The sequence below is a fragment of the Rana temporaria genome, chromosome 1 (genome assembly GCF_905171775.1).
Source record: "Rana temporaria chromosome 1, aRanTem1.1, whole genome shotgun sequence".
NCBI lineage: Eukaryota > Metazoa > Chordata > Amphibia > Anura > Ranidae > Rana > Rana temporaria.
In genome coordinates, this window is record NC_053489.1 from 62,198,399 (window position 1) to 62,214,988 (window position 16,590).

Here is a 16,590-nt window from a genome sequence, read left to right on the forward strand (position 1 = left end):
TCACAAGGAAGAAGATAGTTTGTACTAAAAGGATTTGTAAAGTCTCAAGGTTTTTCACCCTTAATGCATTATATGCATTAAAGGAACACTAAAGGTTCGTTTTTTATTAGATCAATTGATTGCTGTAAGCTAGAGCATTTAAATATTACTTATCTCGTTTTTCCTTTTGACCTCCAAAATACAGTAATCCGGTTTGAAAATGCCATTTCCTGTCTCTCCTCTTCTTGCTTTCCACCAGCAACTGAGCTGTTTTGCATGGTGGAAAGGCAGAATGTGCTCACCCCCTCCCTATGACTACAGCGCTGCGTGAAGATGCTCTCTTCTCCCTCACAGGCATGGAGGCTAAGCCTAATGGGAAACTGTAGTTTCCCATTAGGCCGTGATGTAGCAAGAATGAAAGCGCACCCGCAAACCAGGAAGTCAGTGAGAATAATGATTCAGGAGTGACGGAGGTGAATAAAACTGCTCGATTTCAACAGGTATCAAACTAGTTATAATGCAAATCATTACTTTATCAGCTACTGTCAGACTTAAATTAAGAGGAAAATATTTTTGTCTTTACAACCCTTTTAAGGTGAAAAAACTTCTGTGGTGCAGCTGCCTCCAGAGCCCCCCTTTTTCTTACCTGGACCCGATCGCTTCAGTGATGAGAACTAGCACATCGGCTCCAGGCTGTCTTGGGTCTTCATTGGATAGATTGTTAGCAGCAGGAGCCATTGGTTCCTGCTGCTGTCAATCAATCTAGTGACACGGGAGCCGGGTGAGAGTTGGTGCACAGGGGTTAAAGACAGACATGTCCTCTACTGGAATGGTAACCCCGTTAAGGCAGGACACAGCCGGATACACAAAGGCCACTTCTGCACACTGATCCGCACTAAAACCGATACAAATCTAATAAGCAATTTAGGGAAGCAAACCACTTGTGAGGATGTTTTTCAATCTCCATAGAGAATCACATTGAAGAGCGGAAGCAAAGGAGGCTTTTTTATACAACCCAAGGCTGAAAATGCTCCATCACATTTTGGGGGAGGTGTTCTGTTGTCCATTTTCTGTGAGCTAACCGGGCTGATAGTCGTGCTTTTATTTTAGTGCAGCACAGCCAGAGAGCACAGGAAACTATGAGCTCATAGATTCCTGGTAAGATGAACTCTCCTGTAATTGCATCATTTTTTACCAATCGCTGACCAGCCGTCGTCATTATACTGCGGCAGGTCGGCTCCATTACCGCAAATCGCAGTAGCTGCACGTCGGTCCGTTTACAAGCTAATTGCAAGGATGTGCTATATATATATATTTATATATATATTTTAATTTAATTTCTTTAGTTTGCCCAGACATACACACAAATTATTTAATTATTTCAGAGCCTACCATTTCTGTCTTGTCTGTTCTTGAATTCCCACACAAACACTAGCTAAGCCCAACCCCATAAAAATGTACATAACAGGGACCAGAAAGACAGACGGATGTGAAAACTGCGTGTGACAGACAGGTTTTACTTTTACGGTTTTACACAGATCGTTGAACAATAGAGAATGAAAGTGATGATGTCCTTCAGCAAACATCAATAACCTACCCGTATTTCCATGTTTGGTATACAAAGAACTCCAATCAGAGACTGGATGCCAGAATTCCCAGGCTTGCATAGGCTAATAATACCTAAGGAGGAAAAACAACATTGACTTCAATGACAGGGGATATCAGCATTACAGATGAACATTTGTCTATTAGCAATGACTTGACAAATGATTTACAACACAACTGCATTCCAACCAGCGAGTTCAAACCAAATCAGAGTAAATGTAAAGAGTTTGGTGTCTCTTTACATTCTTTTCCAGCAGGTTAAAGGCCATCAACTGCTCACATGAGCAAAAGATCACGATATAGATAAGTGATACAGATAAGTGTTTACGTTCGGAAAGTTCTTAAGCACAGTATGAAAAGGTGATCTCTCCTGAAACCTGATCCAAGTTCTGCCTGCAGGGCTTACAACTACCTTTATATTTCTGCATCAATACAAATGTCATAAGGACACAACTTAGTATTCAATACTAGACGGCAAAAATGGTACAAGTGAAATCTGAAATAACTGGATTCTGTCAATTACAGTATCCATTAACCACTTCCATACTGGATCTATTCTGACATTCCTCTCCTACATGTAAAAATCATCGTTTTTTTGATAGGACAATTGCTTAGAACCAAACGTGTGTGTGTGTGTGTGTGTGTGTGTGTGTGTGTGTGTGTGTGTATATATATATATATATATATATATAACACACACACATGTATATATATTATATATATATATATATATATATATATATATATATATATTTTTTTTTTTTTTTTTTTGCAGAGAACCTAAGGGGAATAAAATGGCATTGCAAATTTTTGTGTATTTGCACAGCAACTTTTTTGTACAATGTGAAAGATGATGTTATGTTTAAAGTGGTTGTAAACCCTTTTTTTTTTTTACTTTTACCTACAGGTAAGCCTATAATAAGGCTTACCTGTAGGTAAGGAGAATATCTCCTAAACCTGCACGGTTTAGGAGATATTCCCCTCGCAATGCGCCGCGGCGCATGCGCAGGGGAGATCTACGGCGAAAGGACCGGCAGCCGCCGGACCTTGACGAATTTAAATCTCCTGCAGTGATGTCATCGCCGCTCCAGCCAATCACAGCGCTGGAGCGGCGATACCCGGAAGACATGCCAGGCAAGAGGACATCTCGCTCGGCGTGGACCAGGTAAGTGCTACAAACCTCGTTCCGAGGTAAGTATTTCATAATTAGCTAATATGCGGTGCACATATTAGCTCATTATGACTTTTGCCTTGCAGCAGAAAAAAAAATAAAATTTTTTTAGGCGGGCTTACAACCGCTTTAAGTAAATAGACACCCAACATGTCACGCTTTCAAAACTGCGCACACTCGTTGGAATGGCACCAAACTTCGGTATTTAAAAAATCTCCATTAATTTTTTTTTTTACAGGTTACCAGTTTAGAGTTACAGAGGAGGTCTTGTGCTAGAATTATTGATCTCGCTGTAACGTTTGCAGCGATACCTCACATGTGTGGTTTGAATGTCATTTACATATGCGGGCACGACCCATATATGTGTTCGCTTCTGCATGCAAGCACGAGGGGACGCTTTAAAAAAAATTTATGGTTTATTTTATTTTTACATTTTCCCTTACTTTTTTAATCACTTTTATTCTTATTACAAGGAATGGAAACATTCCTTGTAATAGGAATAGGGCATGATAGGTCCACATAAGTACCCAGATTTCTCCTCTATGCTCGAAAGCCTGAGATAAAAAAAAAAAAAAATCAGCAGGCTTTCCAGCAAAAAAAAAATGGCAGTGTTTAAATCTGCCGACGCCAGAAGTGACATCATGACTTCACTTCCGGCCTCCGAGGGTCATAGAGATGGCCAGGGACCATCTGGGTGCACAGCTAGCTCTATGGTAAACCACCGCCAGATTCCTTCTCCGACTCATTGGATGGTGAGGGTGGGGGGTGAGAACAAAGGATGCCAGATCGATGGATATCCTCGTTGGTTGCCCACACAGTACTGTCTCCATAGTGGAGCACTTAGCTTGGTAGGTAGAGGTGTGGCGGGGTAGGTGGAGGAGTGGCTTGGTAGGTAGAGGTGTGGCAGGGAAGATGGAGGAGTGGCTTGGTAGGTAAGGGTGTGGCGGGGGTAGGTGGAGGAGTGGCTTGGTAGGTAGAGGTGTGGCAGGGAAGATGGAGGAGTGGCTTGGTAGGTAAGGGTGTGGTGGGGTAGGTGCCTGTTAAATCTGACGGACTGTTTACATGTTAAATTTTAAAAGCAGCAGCAAACCTTACATGCGTGCTAATGTGACAGAACACCTTCTGATTTTCACATTTAGTTAAACGTGATGAAAATCAGAGGTGTTCTTTCACATTAGCAAGCATGTAAGGTCAGCAGGTTTGCTGCGGCTTTTAAAAATTTAACATGTAAACAGTCCGTCAGATTTACATATACTGTATTTAACCACATAAGCTCAGTTTTGTGTTGAAAATAACTTTAAATAAATAACATTTTGAGAATCGTGAGAGAATCGTGATCTTCATTTTATACAAAAGAATCGTGCAGCCCTAATACAAATGTGCAAGTATTGCAGATAGAGACACAAAAACAGCCAATATCAAATGGGTAGAGGTAGTGTCTCAGTCCCAAAGTAGTATGCACACCTCAAACAAAATATATAAAAAAAAAGAAATGAAAACTTGACTTACATACATTTAAAAACCACATACAATATAACAACTTGTTAATGACATCAATGCATTAATAGTGTATAACAAGAAAAAAAACTTTTGATAGGACCTACAAGTGCCATAAAGATACCACCATCAATCTGGAGCAACGGTGTACCCCCTCCCCCAAAGGGTACCATATACACTGATATATATTTTCATATACTTGACAAGCACCTTGCAATTAACCATACTCTCCTTGTGCCTCTCCTGAAGAGGCGAGAGCTGCCTTTGCGAAACGCGTCAAGATCAGTTGCACAGTTGCTCCAGATTGATGGTGGCATCTTTATGGCATTTGTAGGTCCTATCAAAAAAATTTTTTCATGTGATACACTATTTATACTTTGATGCTGATTAACAAGTTGTTATATTGTATGTGGTTTTTAAATGTATGTGAATAAATTTTTCATATTTTTTTATTTACCGTATATACTCAAGCAAAAGCCGTGCTGAAAATGCCCCCCCTCGGCTTATACTCGAATCACTTTTTTGCGCCTGATCTCCCGGAATTTGGGGACCGGTACCGGCCGGCCGTAGGTCCCTGGACCCAAAACTTGACAAACATGTAGCCCCACTCTTCCTCTACAAGTGTGCAAAGGTTGTTGTCCCGAGGACCTACGGCCGGGCACCCCTTCCATAGACACCCATGTTAAAGAGTAATTTCTCCGGTGACTTTGGGGACCTGGTACCGGCTGATCATAGGTCCCCTGGACCCGGAACTTGGCACACATGTAGCCCTATTTCTCCTCTACAAGTGTGCAAAGTTTGTCTGGGGGATCTACGGCTGGGGAGCACCAATTTTTCAAACCTGGGCACCCCTTCCATAGACTCCCATGTTAAACGTCAGTCTAGTCATGGGCACAGGGAGGCATGGGCACAGGGAGGCATGCACATGGACACAGTGAGGCATGCAGATGGACACCCTAGGCTTATACTCGAGTCAATAAGTTTTCCCAGTTTTTTGTAGTAAAATTAGGTGGGTCGGCTTATACTCAAGCATATACGGTATATTGGTTAAGGTGTGACTCTTTAAAAGTCCTGTGGGCTAAATATCTTTTGTTGTGTGCATGTATTGCAGATGTTTTGCCCTAACATACAGTTAGCAATGGCAACTTAATATTTCAGTCCTCTGAGGTTTACTTTTAAAGGAAGAACATCAATGTCTGCCACAGGCAACACAAATTATCCAAAATATCTGTGCCATTAGACATTTAGATAAATGAGGCTCAGTAAGGGGATAACAATGACGAGAGATGAAAGAGAAATGAAGTCACAAGTCAAGAAGAACAGACAAGATGTAACATGTCATAATTTGAAAAATCCCACATCTAGGAGCAGCTATTACAGTCAAGTGAAAGTTAGAGTAACTCGCACTAACCTGCCCATGATCGGAATGCTGCTACAATCCCCAGTTTGCTTGCCTGGAATCTGGCCTCTCGGTCCTCTCTGAAAAAGAACACAGCACAACCAATGTTAACCTTAATTCACATACCACAGGCATGTTACCAGGATCAAAAGGGAATGTATAGCAGCTTCAGCCATATTATTTTCATCAATTGCATTCAGGATTAAAAAACAAAAACACTTAAAACAATACATTTTGTTCCTTTTATTCAGGTAAAATAATCTGTGCATATAAATATTGTATAACATTTATCTAGTCAGCTGGTGAAGATCTCAGCAACCATAAAAATGTTCCTCTCTCTCTGTATTATGTATTGTAAAAAGCCAAGTAACTACAGAGATCACAATAGCTTGAGATAAACATTACATGAACAAGTCCCAGGACAGGTTCTTGCGCGTGTGTGTGTGTGTGTGTGTGTGTGTGTGTGTGTGTGTGTGTGTGTGTGTGTATGTATGTATGTATATATATATATATATATATATATATATATATATATATATATATATAAAATATACACGCATATATATATTATATATATATATATATATATATATATATATATATATACACACAGCTGGTATACAATTTCCACTGGGTATTTGTTGGGCATATTATCTTGCTCAGGAAAACTTAATTAAAGAGGAGTTTATGTATACATACATACATACTCACTCTATATTGCCAAAAATATTGGGACACCCTCCAAGTCATTGGTTTCAGATGTTCCAATCACCTACATGGCCACAGGTGTAAGAAAATCAAGCACCTAGGCATGCAGGCTGTTTCTACAAACATTTGTGAAAAGAAAAGGTCGCTCTCAGGAACTCACTGAATTCAAGCGTCGTACCGCGATAAGTTGCCACCTGTGCAATAAGTCCATCTGTGAAATTTCCTCCTACTAATATTCTACTGTTAGTGGTATTATAACAAAGTAGAAGCAACTGGGAACAGCAGAAACTCAGCCACGAAGTTGTAGGCCACGTAAAATGACAGAGCGGGGTCAGCGCACGCTGAAGATCACAGTGCTCAGATGTTGCCAATCGTCTGCAGTCAATAGCTACAGACCTCCAAACTTCGTGTGGCCTTCAGAATAGCACAACAGTGCGTAGAAAGCTTCATGGAATGGGTTTCCATGGGTGAGAAGCTGCATCTAAGCCTTACATCACCAAGTTCAATGCAAAGTGTCGGAAGCAGTAGTGTAAAGCCACTGAACTCTAGAGGAGTGGAGACATGTTCTCTGGAGTGACTAATCACGCTCCTTTGGCAATAAAATGGACATGTCTGGGTTTCGCGGTTGTCAGAACGGTACTTGCCTGACTGCACTATGCCAAGTGCAAAGTTTGGTGGACGGGGATTATGATGGGGGGTTGTTTTTCAGGGGTTGAGCTTGGCCCCTTAGTTCCAGTGGAGGGAAACCTTCAGGTGTCAGCATACCAAGACATTTTGGACAATTTCATGCCTCCCAACTTTGTGGGAAGAGTTTGGAGACGCCCATTCCTGTTCCAACATACTGCGCACCAGTGCATAAAGCAAGGTCCATGAAGACATGGATGAGCGAGTTTGGGGTGGAGGAACTTGACTGGCCTACACAGTCATGACCCCAACCTGATGGAACACCTTTGGGATAAATTAGAGCAGAGACTGCGAGCCAGGCCTTATCTTCCAACATCAGTGCCTGAGCTTACAAATGCACTTCTGGAAAATGGTCAACACGCCAAACCTTGTGGACAGCCTTCCCAGAAGAGTTGAAGCTGTTATGCAAACTCAATATTGAACCCTAGGGACCTAAGACTGCGATGCCATTAAAGTTCATGTGTGTGTAAAGGCAGGTGTCCCCAATACGTTTCCCTCTCTCACACTTTTTTTACCTTTAAGATATACTTTAAATGTAATAATTTAAATCAACCAGAGGGCTTTCACACTGGCGCGTTGTGTGCTAGCAGGATGATAAAAAAAAGTCCCGCTAGCAGCATCTTTGGAGCGGTGAAGAAGGGAAGGAGCGGGGTGTCTACTGCTCCTCCACCGCTCCTGCCCATTGAAATCAAAAGGGGACCGTGGCTATACCGCCAGCAAAGCGCCTCTTTTATCCCTTTCTCGGCCACTAGCGGGGGGTAAAACCATCCCGCTAGCGACCAAATAGCGGCGTTTTACTGCCGACACAGCCCCCGCATGTAAGGGGCCTTAGGAATCGATCGCAGAACCACTGTCGAACACTCTTGACGTTCTTCAGGCGGGGAAACAGAAAAGTCCGGAAGACGGTGAATGCCACTCCATAGATTCCGGATTGAACTGGTAGCACAGGTCTCAATCCCGAGTGATGATGGTCTGCAGAAAGGATGGATCCTGATCACCATGGTAATGATATCTCCAGAGGTTTCCATCAGTTTTGCTTGGTGCGGCACAAACCGGGAACAGATTTTCCTCTTATCCAAATCTTCATTAACGATGGTGCGCACCGTATACCTGCTAATGCCCAATTCCCTGCCATCAATGGTTAGAGTCGGACGCCAATTTTGTGTCAGCATTTGTCGCACTTGCTCGATCGTGTCTGGTGTTCTGCTTATCAACAGCCGACCCAAGCGTGGCTCATCCTCAGTTGCTTCATTATCATAAAAAGCATTTGAACCAGTCATAAAACACATTTTCTGCTCACGGTTTACCATCCTGTACACACAACATTTCATGCATTTCCATCATGGGTTTCCGATGCTGTTCAACTCATTGCTCCATTGCACTGTGACCCTGCCTCTCACACTGCCCACAGCAGGTTTACCCCTGGCAGTCACGTGTACTCCATGCTAGGGTAGTGCTTCTCAACGGGTCTCTGGATAGCCATGGGCATGCATGGCCCATATTTGCTGTTGACACATTCGGACCATTCACCAAACATTTTAGACACCACCTCATATATGCTTAGTTATATTTTCTATTTGAGAAGTTATATACCCATTTTAATTTTTAAACACATTGTACTCCTGACTGCAGAAGTCAAATCTCTTGTAATGCGGCAAAGTAATATGAAAGAAGGTCAGGTCCCGTAGGGTAGCATTGAATGCGAGAGGCTTTTTATAGCATGGATAACTCGGTCACTAGGGGAAGATAATACCTTGAAAAATGAACTAAACAATTATAGACAAGGCTCCATTCAGACATGTGCATTTTTAGTGCAGTGAAAGCGTGGGTTACCCCAACATTTCATATTCCTGATATATGTCTGCTGTACCATGTACTTGTATTGTATGAGAGAGTATCCTGTTCTCTTTGTATTGCTTTCCTTTGTGTGAATCACTGGTGTATCTTACCAGTCCCTCTATTAAAAAACTGACCCGCACTAAGCAGGAGAGCATATCGTGGTCAGTTCTCTAGCTATGCTGGTAGCTCAGTGTGCTCTTCTTCATTGATCAGACTTGTCCTGGCCCCTTACCCCCTGCAAAGCCATTCCCTGGGATGATCAGTGTGCTGCTACTTAATGAGTTGTGCCACAAAGTGATGGTTTACAATCACTTAACACACATATACACGAGGACTAGTGTCATTAACCACTTACATACCGGGCACTTATACACCTTCCCGCCCAGACCAATTTTTAGCTTTCAGTGCTGTTGCACTTTGAATGACAATTGTGCGGCCGTGCAACACTGTACCCAAACTAAATTTTTATCATTTTGTACCCACAAATAGAGCTTTCTTTTTGGTGGTATTTGATCACCTCTGGGATTTTTATTTTCTGCAAAAAAAATAAAAAAATGACTGAAAATTCTGAAAAAAAACGTTTTTTCTTTGTTTCTGTTATAAAACATTGTAAATAAGTAAGTTTTCTCCTTCACTGATGGGCACTGATAAGGCGGCACTGATGGGCACCGATAAGGTGGCACTGATGTGGTGGCACTGATGGGCACTAATATGCGGCACTGATGTGCGGCACGGATGGGCACTGATAGGCGGCACGAATGGGTGTAGATAGGCGGCAACGGATGGGCACGGATAGGCGGCACAGATGGGCACTGATAGGCGGCACAGATGGGCACTGATAGGCGACATGGATGGGCACTGATAGGCGACACGGATGGGCACTGATAGGCGACACGGATAGGCATAGATGGGCACCGATAGGTGGCACTACCGTATGTGTTGTACTAATGGATGCCAATCAGTGCCAAACAATGCCTGCCAATCAGTGATGCCCATTGTGGGCACTGATTGGCATCCATTATTATGTCATTGTCATCCCTGGTGTGGCATACCTGTGTTTTTTTGCATCCCTGGTGGTCCAGTGGGCATCCTTGGTGGTCCAGTGGTCATCCTCGGGGGGGCTGTGCTGATAATCGATCAGCACAAACCCCCCCTGACAGAGGAGCAGCCGATCAGCAGTGATTGGACACGGCTGATCACGTGGTAAAGAGTCTCCGTGAGAGACTCTTTACCTAGATCGGTGTTGCGGGGTGTCAGACTGACACCCTGCAACAACGATCGCCGCGATGCGTGCCCCCGGGGGCACGCAGCGGCTCAAATATCCTGAGGACGTCATATGACGTCCACTCAGGGTATTGAAACCACTTTGCCGCCGTCAATCTGTCACTGGCGGGCGGCAAGTGGTTAAAATAAATGCAACTACTCTCATCTCTGTGCTTCCTTTCTGCAACCTTGGAAACATAAGGTCACCATCATAAAACAAAACTGACAATTTATGTGCAGCTTCACACCAATTTAAAGTTTCTGTAGCCCCTTACATATGCCCATTGAAGTGACTGGCCTCAGGTGATACACAGGGATGAAACAAATCTGAGGTTTACAACCACTTTAAGTGAACCGGAAATTAAGCAGTGTGAACCAGGGTTCAACAGTGATGCATTTTGTTTTTTAAATCCATTACTCTGCCCAGCATAGATCACACTACTTCACGATGCTGGAGGACTACACAAGAAAAAGGAATGAAAACATTAAACATTAATGAAAACATCTTTCAGTAGGATCAGGATTTATAAAATGTGGTACAGATTCTTAGGCGACCACGCACTCCAGGCACTCTACACCTCAACATCACAGGTTTGGCATTGTGTATAAATATACGCTTATTGGTATTTTTTACCAAAAATATTTTGCAGAATACATATTGGCCTACGTTTGATGAAGAAATTCGGATTTTTTTTTACTGATGTGTTTTACAGAAGTAAAAAATATTGTTGTTTTTCGAAATGGTCAGTCTTTTTCTGTTTTAGAGCGCAGTGTTGATCAAATACCACCAAAAGAAAGCTCTATTTGTGGGGAAAAAAAGACATACCTTTATTAGGTACAGCATTGCACGACTGCTCAATTGTCAGTTAAAGTAATGCAGTGCCGTATCATAAAAAATGGCCTGGTCATTAACCACTTGCCTACAGGGTACTCTCACGCCCTTCCTGCCCAGGCCATTTTTTAGCTTTCGCACTTTAATTGACAATTACGCGGTCATGCAACACTGTACCCAAATTAATTTTTTATAATTTTCTTCACACAAATAGAGCTTTCTTTTGTGTGTATTTAATCACTTTGCCTTTTTTTTACAAAAAAAAAAAGACAAATAAAAAAAATAATAATAAAAATAAAATAAAGCTTTTCTTAGGTTCTGTCAGTAAATTTTGTAAAAAAAAAACTTTCACTGATGTGCGCTGATGAGGTGGCACTGATGGGCAGCACTGATGAGCAGGCACCGAAAGGCAGCAGTGACTGGCATCACTAATGGGCACTGATTGGTGTCACTGGTGGGGTTTTCCTCTAATCTGGGTGCCCCCTGTGGGAAGATGCCCCTGATCGGCTCTTCTCCACCACACACTCTGTCAGTGTGAGGTGATGAGTGCTGATCACCGGCACTTCCACATTTAAATATCACAGCCCATCTCATGGTTTAAAGAGCCGAGTGATCGGCTCTTACAGAGATCGGGGTCGCACGAAGTCCTAGAAACACGGCGCAGGCGCACAAGAACAGTCACCATTCTGGCCACCATTATACGACATCCACCCAGAACGAGAGCCGCATCGCATCTGCTGGTCCACTGTGTTTTATCAAGTCCAAAGTCAGGGCAGCCCTCTACCAGGAAATTCCAGAGCACTTCATGCTTTCCTCTGCTGACCAGCTTTATGGAGATGCTGATTTCATTTTTACCAGCAGGAATTGGCACCTGCCCACGCTGGCAAAAGTACCAATGCCTGGTTTAATGATCATGGTATCACTGTGCTTGATTGGTCAGAAAACTCGCCTGACCTAAACCCCCCATAGAGAATATGTGGTGTATTGTCAAGAGCAAGATGAGAGACACCAGACCCAACAATGCAGACAAGCTGAAGGCCACTATCAAAGAAACCTGGGCTTCCATAACACCTCAGCAGTGCCACAGGCTGATCACCTCCATGCCACGCCAAATTGATGCAGTAGTTCATGCAAAAGGAGCCCCGACCAAGTATTGAGTGCATACTATACTGTACATGGACATACTTTTCAGTAAGCCAACATTTCTGTATTAAAAATTCTTTTTTATTTTGGTCTTATGTAATATTCAAATTTTCTGAGATACAAAATTTGGGGTTTTCACTAGCTGTAAGCCATAACCATCGAAATTAAAATAAATAAATGCTTGAAATGTATCACTCTGTGTGTAACACATCTATATAAAAATATACAGAGTTTCACTTTCTGAAACAAATTACTTGATGGCATTCTAGTTTTGGGAGATGTACCTGTATACACACACACACACATTATTATATATATATATATATATATATATATATATATATATATATATATATATATATATATATAATGTGTGTGTGTGTGCGCGTGATCTTTCACATAAAAGTCGGCAGTGGATGTTTCTGAACAGAGGTTTGGAAGATACAGTGTTGTGTTAACATGGTCTCCAACACCTCATCAGCTGCGTGGCACATATAATGACAAGGCAACACCTCATGGTGAGGATTCACAGTACTGAGGGCGATATAACATCAGCTGATGCAACTGGAAATTCTTAAATAATTACTAGTCAAAACTGTTCCTAACACATCAGAACACTTATAATATAGCTTAAAGAGGAAGAAAACCCTCCTCATGCACGCGGGAGCCGCTGGTAACGGCACGAAGACTGAAGTTAGGTACCATTGCTTCAGTTTGCCCCAGTGCACATGTGGCGATGACTTCGGCACAAGAAGACGCAGGTTTAGGAGATATCCTGGGTAGCTACAGGTAAGCCTTAATATAGGGTTACCTGTAGCATAAAGTTATAAAAAGTGTTTTACAATCACTTTAAAAGGATAAGTTCAACTTTAGTAACATGTTACACTCATATTTATGGTATAACATGTAATATGTTAGCAACTGAGCACCCCCCCCCCCTTGGCTCCTGCTGCTGTCAATCACAGCCATTGCGGAGGGGCAGAGCCAAAGTCCGTGGGGAGGTAGGTGCGGTGGCAAGGGACTCGAGAAGAGGAGGATCGGGGCTGCTCTGTGCAAAACCATTGCACAGAGCAGTTATGTATAACATGTCTTATTTTATTTTTAAAAATAGGTTTAGAATCACCTTAAAGGGAAAACAATATATAATAATTGGCAGGTATTGCAGAGGATTACTGCATTTTTTTAAAACGTTATTTTGCCTTGACGTATGCTTTAAGCAAATTTTTCTGTAAAAGTCAAACTTGGCCTTGTCCCTTTTCCCTCCCTTTTTGTCCAATAAAGTGGTAGGTGACATCGTAGCTCAACTCCAGAAAGATAAAAAAAAAAAAGTGTTCATGGAAGTATGTGCTCACTAAAAATTCATTAAGTTAATTTTTTAAAAGAAACTTAAAAAAAGAGCAAAGTTGACCTGGTATCAGCCTCTTTCAGTCCCTGCACAGCACAGCTTGTGGGAGAGTTAGAAGCAGAACAAGGAGCCAATCAGGTGGCAGTGATCACGTGCTAATAGAAGAAGATTTCATAGAGGCAGATTAGTTCATCAGTCTGCTGTGTCTTAAGCAGGCCATACATGGTCAAATTTTGAACTAATTTTCTTTTCAGAAAGATTTTTTTATTTATTTTTTTGTGATCCGATGATGCCACCATTGATTTTCAAGATTCAGCTGACCAAGCCTTCATGTTCTTTTACATTACATTTCTCGCACGATTCTCCCATAATTGATTAGAAAATTGTTCGTATTTCAAAAAAATTCCAACATGTCCGATTCCTCAAATTTGATTGCCGCACAAAAATCGTCTGTTGCTGCAGGCCCACCAACGGTGCGAATTCGTACGAAAATTCTTAGATACGATTTTCGAAAGAAAATGATTTCAAAATTCGAACCGTGTATGGCCGGCATTATTCACTGTCCAATCACAGGCTGGGGACAGCAAAAAGACTTTGTTGTATCACTTAAAGGGCTACTAAGCTCAGGGCCCTTTGTTCGCTATATCTAGTCTCCCACAGTACATGGAAATGCAATTATTATAGTAAATATAAACTGCTAAATACCCTTTCTCATCAGCAATATATAGCAATCTTGTGACTTCTATCAGTGTCGGTTAAAGCTTGTAGGAGGAGTTTTCATTCTGCTCTGACTGTCTGCAGGACCCCTGACCCCCTGTTCTGGACAATGCCGATTGGTCCTGTCCAGATCACTTGCACCCTTCCAACCAAAAAAAACCTCTCTAGCAATACACACCAACTAAGCATGTGCAGAGCGCCTCCAAGGCTCTGTACAGAAGATGGATTGGGGACTGCGGGGGTTGATTTACTAAAACTGGAGAATGCAGAATCTGGCGCAGCTGTGCATGGTAGCCAATCAGCTTTTTAACTTTAGCTTGTTTAAAGGGGTTTTCCACTTTTTTTTAAGTTTATTAAAGTCAGCAGCTACAAAAAGTGTAGCCTGCTGGCTTTTAATAATCAGACACTTACCTGCCCTCCACGGCTCCAGTGACGCGGCGGCCGGGGCTCCGCTCCTCGCCCCCCCTCGCCAGCCGGCGTCTTCATTCTTAGTGTGGGCACCCGGCAGTGACAGCTTTTGCTTCACGGCCGGGCACCCACTGCGCATGCGCGTGCGGCAGTGCGCAATGCGCGAGCGGGGTGCCGTCCGAATGGACAGGCGCTGCCTACAGGGAGGGGCTTGAGAAAAGGCGATTAGCTTAATCGCCTTTCCAGACCCTCGGCGGAAGGAGGAAGTGGGACAGGAAATCCCCTTCTCCTGAAGCCCCCGCTCCCCCCCCCCCCAAAAAAATTACATGCCAAATGTGGCATGTAAGGGGACGAGGAGTGGGTTAAGCGGAAGTTCCATTTTTAGGTGGAACTCCGCTTTAATTAAGCTTTGACAAAAAAACAGGACATTGTTCTATGCAGAGCTGCACCAGATTTTGCACTCTCCAGTTTTAGTAAATCAACCCTTTTGGTAAAACAGCTCTCATATATGTATTTGGCCATTTGTCTGGAGTTTTAATTTTAAATCCACTTGCTGATCAGAGCAGAGCAGGCAGGTGACACATGGTTGGTTTCTGCAGAGTGGACACAGCTCCCCACAATGCTCTCCAGGCAGTTATTATTTTCTGTTAAAAGGTGAAGTAAAAGTATCCTGGATTAACAGGTTTATAGCTGCAAAACCCATCCAAATTGCAACAGCAAGACACTAATCTGCACAAAAAAAGGTGCTTCAATAATTTATGGCACACAATCATAATACAACAAGTGCAATTGTTATTTTTATTATTATTTCTTTATACAAGGTCTGATTTAAAATCATGCTGTGTCACCACATTCCCAAAGAAGGCACTACTTGTTTGTTCCAAAGGGTTTCCTCCATGACCCTTCCCCATCTGATGGTTTCTACCCAAACTGTATCTATAACAAGGACACTGAACTGTCAGCTCCACAAAAATAGTGATAGGTGGGAACTGTTCAGTGAACTCCAAATAAATGCAGCATAATATACTCATTTATAAGCATGATAATTGAGTAAGAGAACTGTATGCACTTACTTGAGCTGTCCTTCCGCTGTGTGTCTGGATTGTGCCTGTAGTGAAAGTCTGTGTATGGCGCTAAAATTTGCTAAAAAAAATAAACATACAAGAATTAGAACCTTTTGTACAGTGAAATTAACAGTTTATGCAAGAATAGCATTTCTTTAACTCCTGGTTTTCTAAACTTCTGCAAGTGGTGTGCCACCATCACAACCTGTGCAGGAGGCAAAGCCGGCACATCCTAACCAATCACTAAAGGCATCCATACAGGGTTGCTTTAACAACTTAAGACCCGGACCAAAATGCAGGTAAAGGACCTGGCCAGTTTTTGCGATTCGGCACTGCGTCGTATTAACTGACAATTGCGCGGTCATGCGACGTGGCTCCCAAACAATTTGGCGTCCTTTTTTTCCCCACAAATAGAGCTTTCTTTTGGTGGTATTTGATCACCTCTGCGGTTTTTATTTTTTGCGCAATAAACAAAAATAGAGCGACTATTTTGAAAAAAATGCAATATTTTTTACTTTTTTGCTATAATAAATATCCCCCCAAAAATATATATAAAAAAACGTTTTTTTTCCCTCAGTTTAGCCGATACGTATTTCTTCTACTTATTTTTGGTAAAAAAAAAAAATCGCAATAAGCGTTTATCAATTGGATTGTGCTTAATGTATAGTGTTTAACAAAATAGGGGATAGTTTTATTGCATTTTTATTAATTTTTTTTTTTTTTTTTACTACTAATGACGGCGTGACCGGGACATTATGCGGACACATCGGACAATTTTGACAATTGTCATTTTCACAGCAAAGAATGCTATAAAAATGCATTGGTTTACTGTGAAAATGACAATTGCAGTTTGGGAGTTAACCACTAGGGGCGCTGAAGGTGTTAAGTGTGACCTCATATGTGTTTCTAACTGTAGGGGGGGCGGGGCTGGATGTG

At 42.2% G+C, this 16,590-nt stretch overlaps 1 protein-coding gene across 1 annotated transcript in view; it reads right to left on the minus strand.

Annotated features, from left to right (window-relative positions):
• RICTOR (RPTOR independent companion of MTOR complex 2) overlaps positions 1-16,590 on the minus strand; it is a 214,684-nt gene that overhangs the window by 72,180 nt on the left and 125,914 nt on the right. Inside the window, 4 exon segments of the mRNA XM_040338626.1 lie at positions 1,577-1,659; positions 5,664-5,731; positions 15,664-15,683; positions 15,686-15,733. Of these exon segments, the coding sequence (XP_040194560.1) occupies positions 1,577-1,659; positions 5,664-5,731; positions 15,664-15,683; positions 15,686-15,733 (219 nt within the window).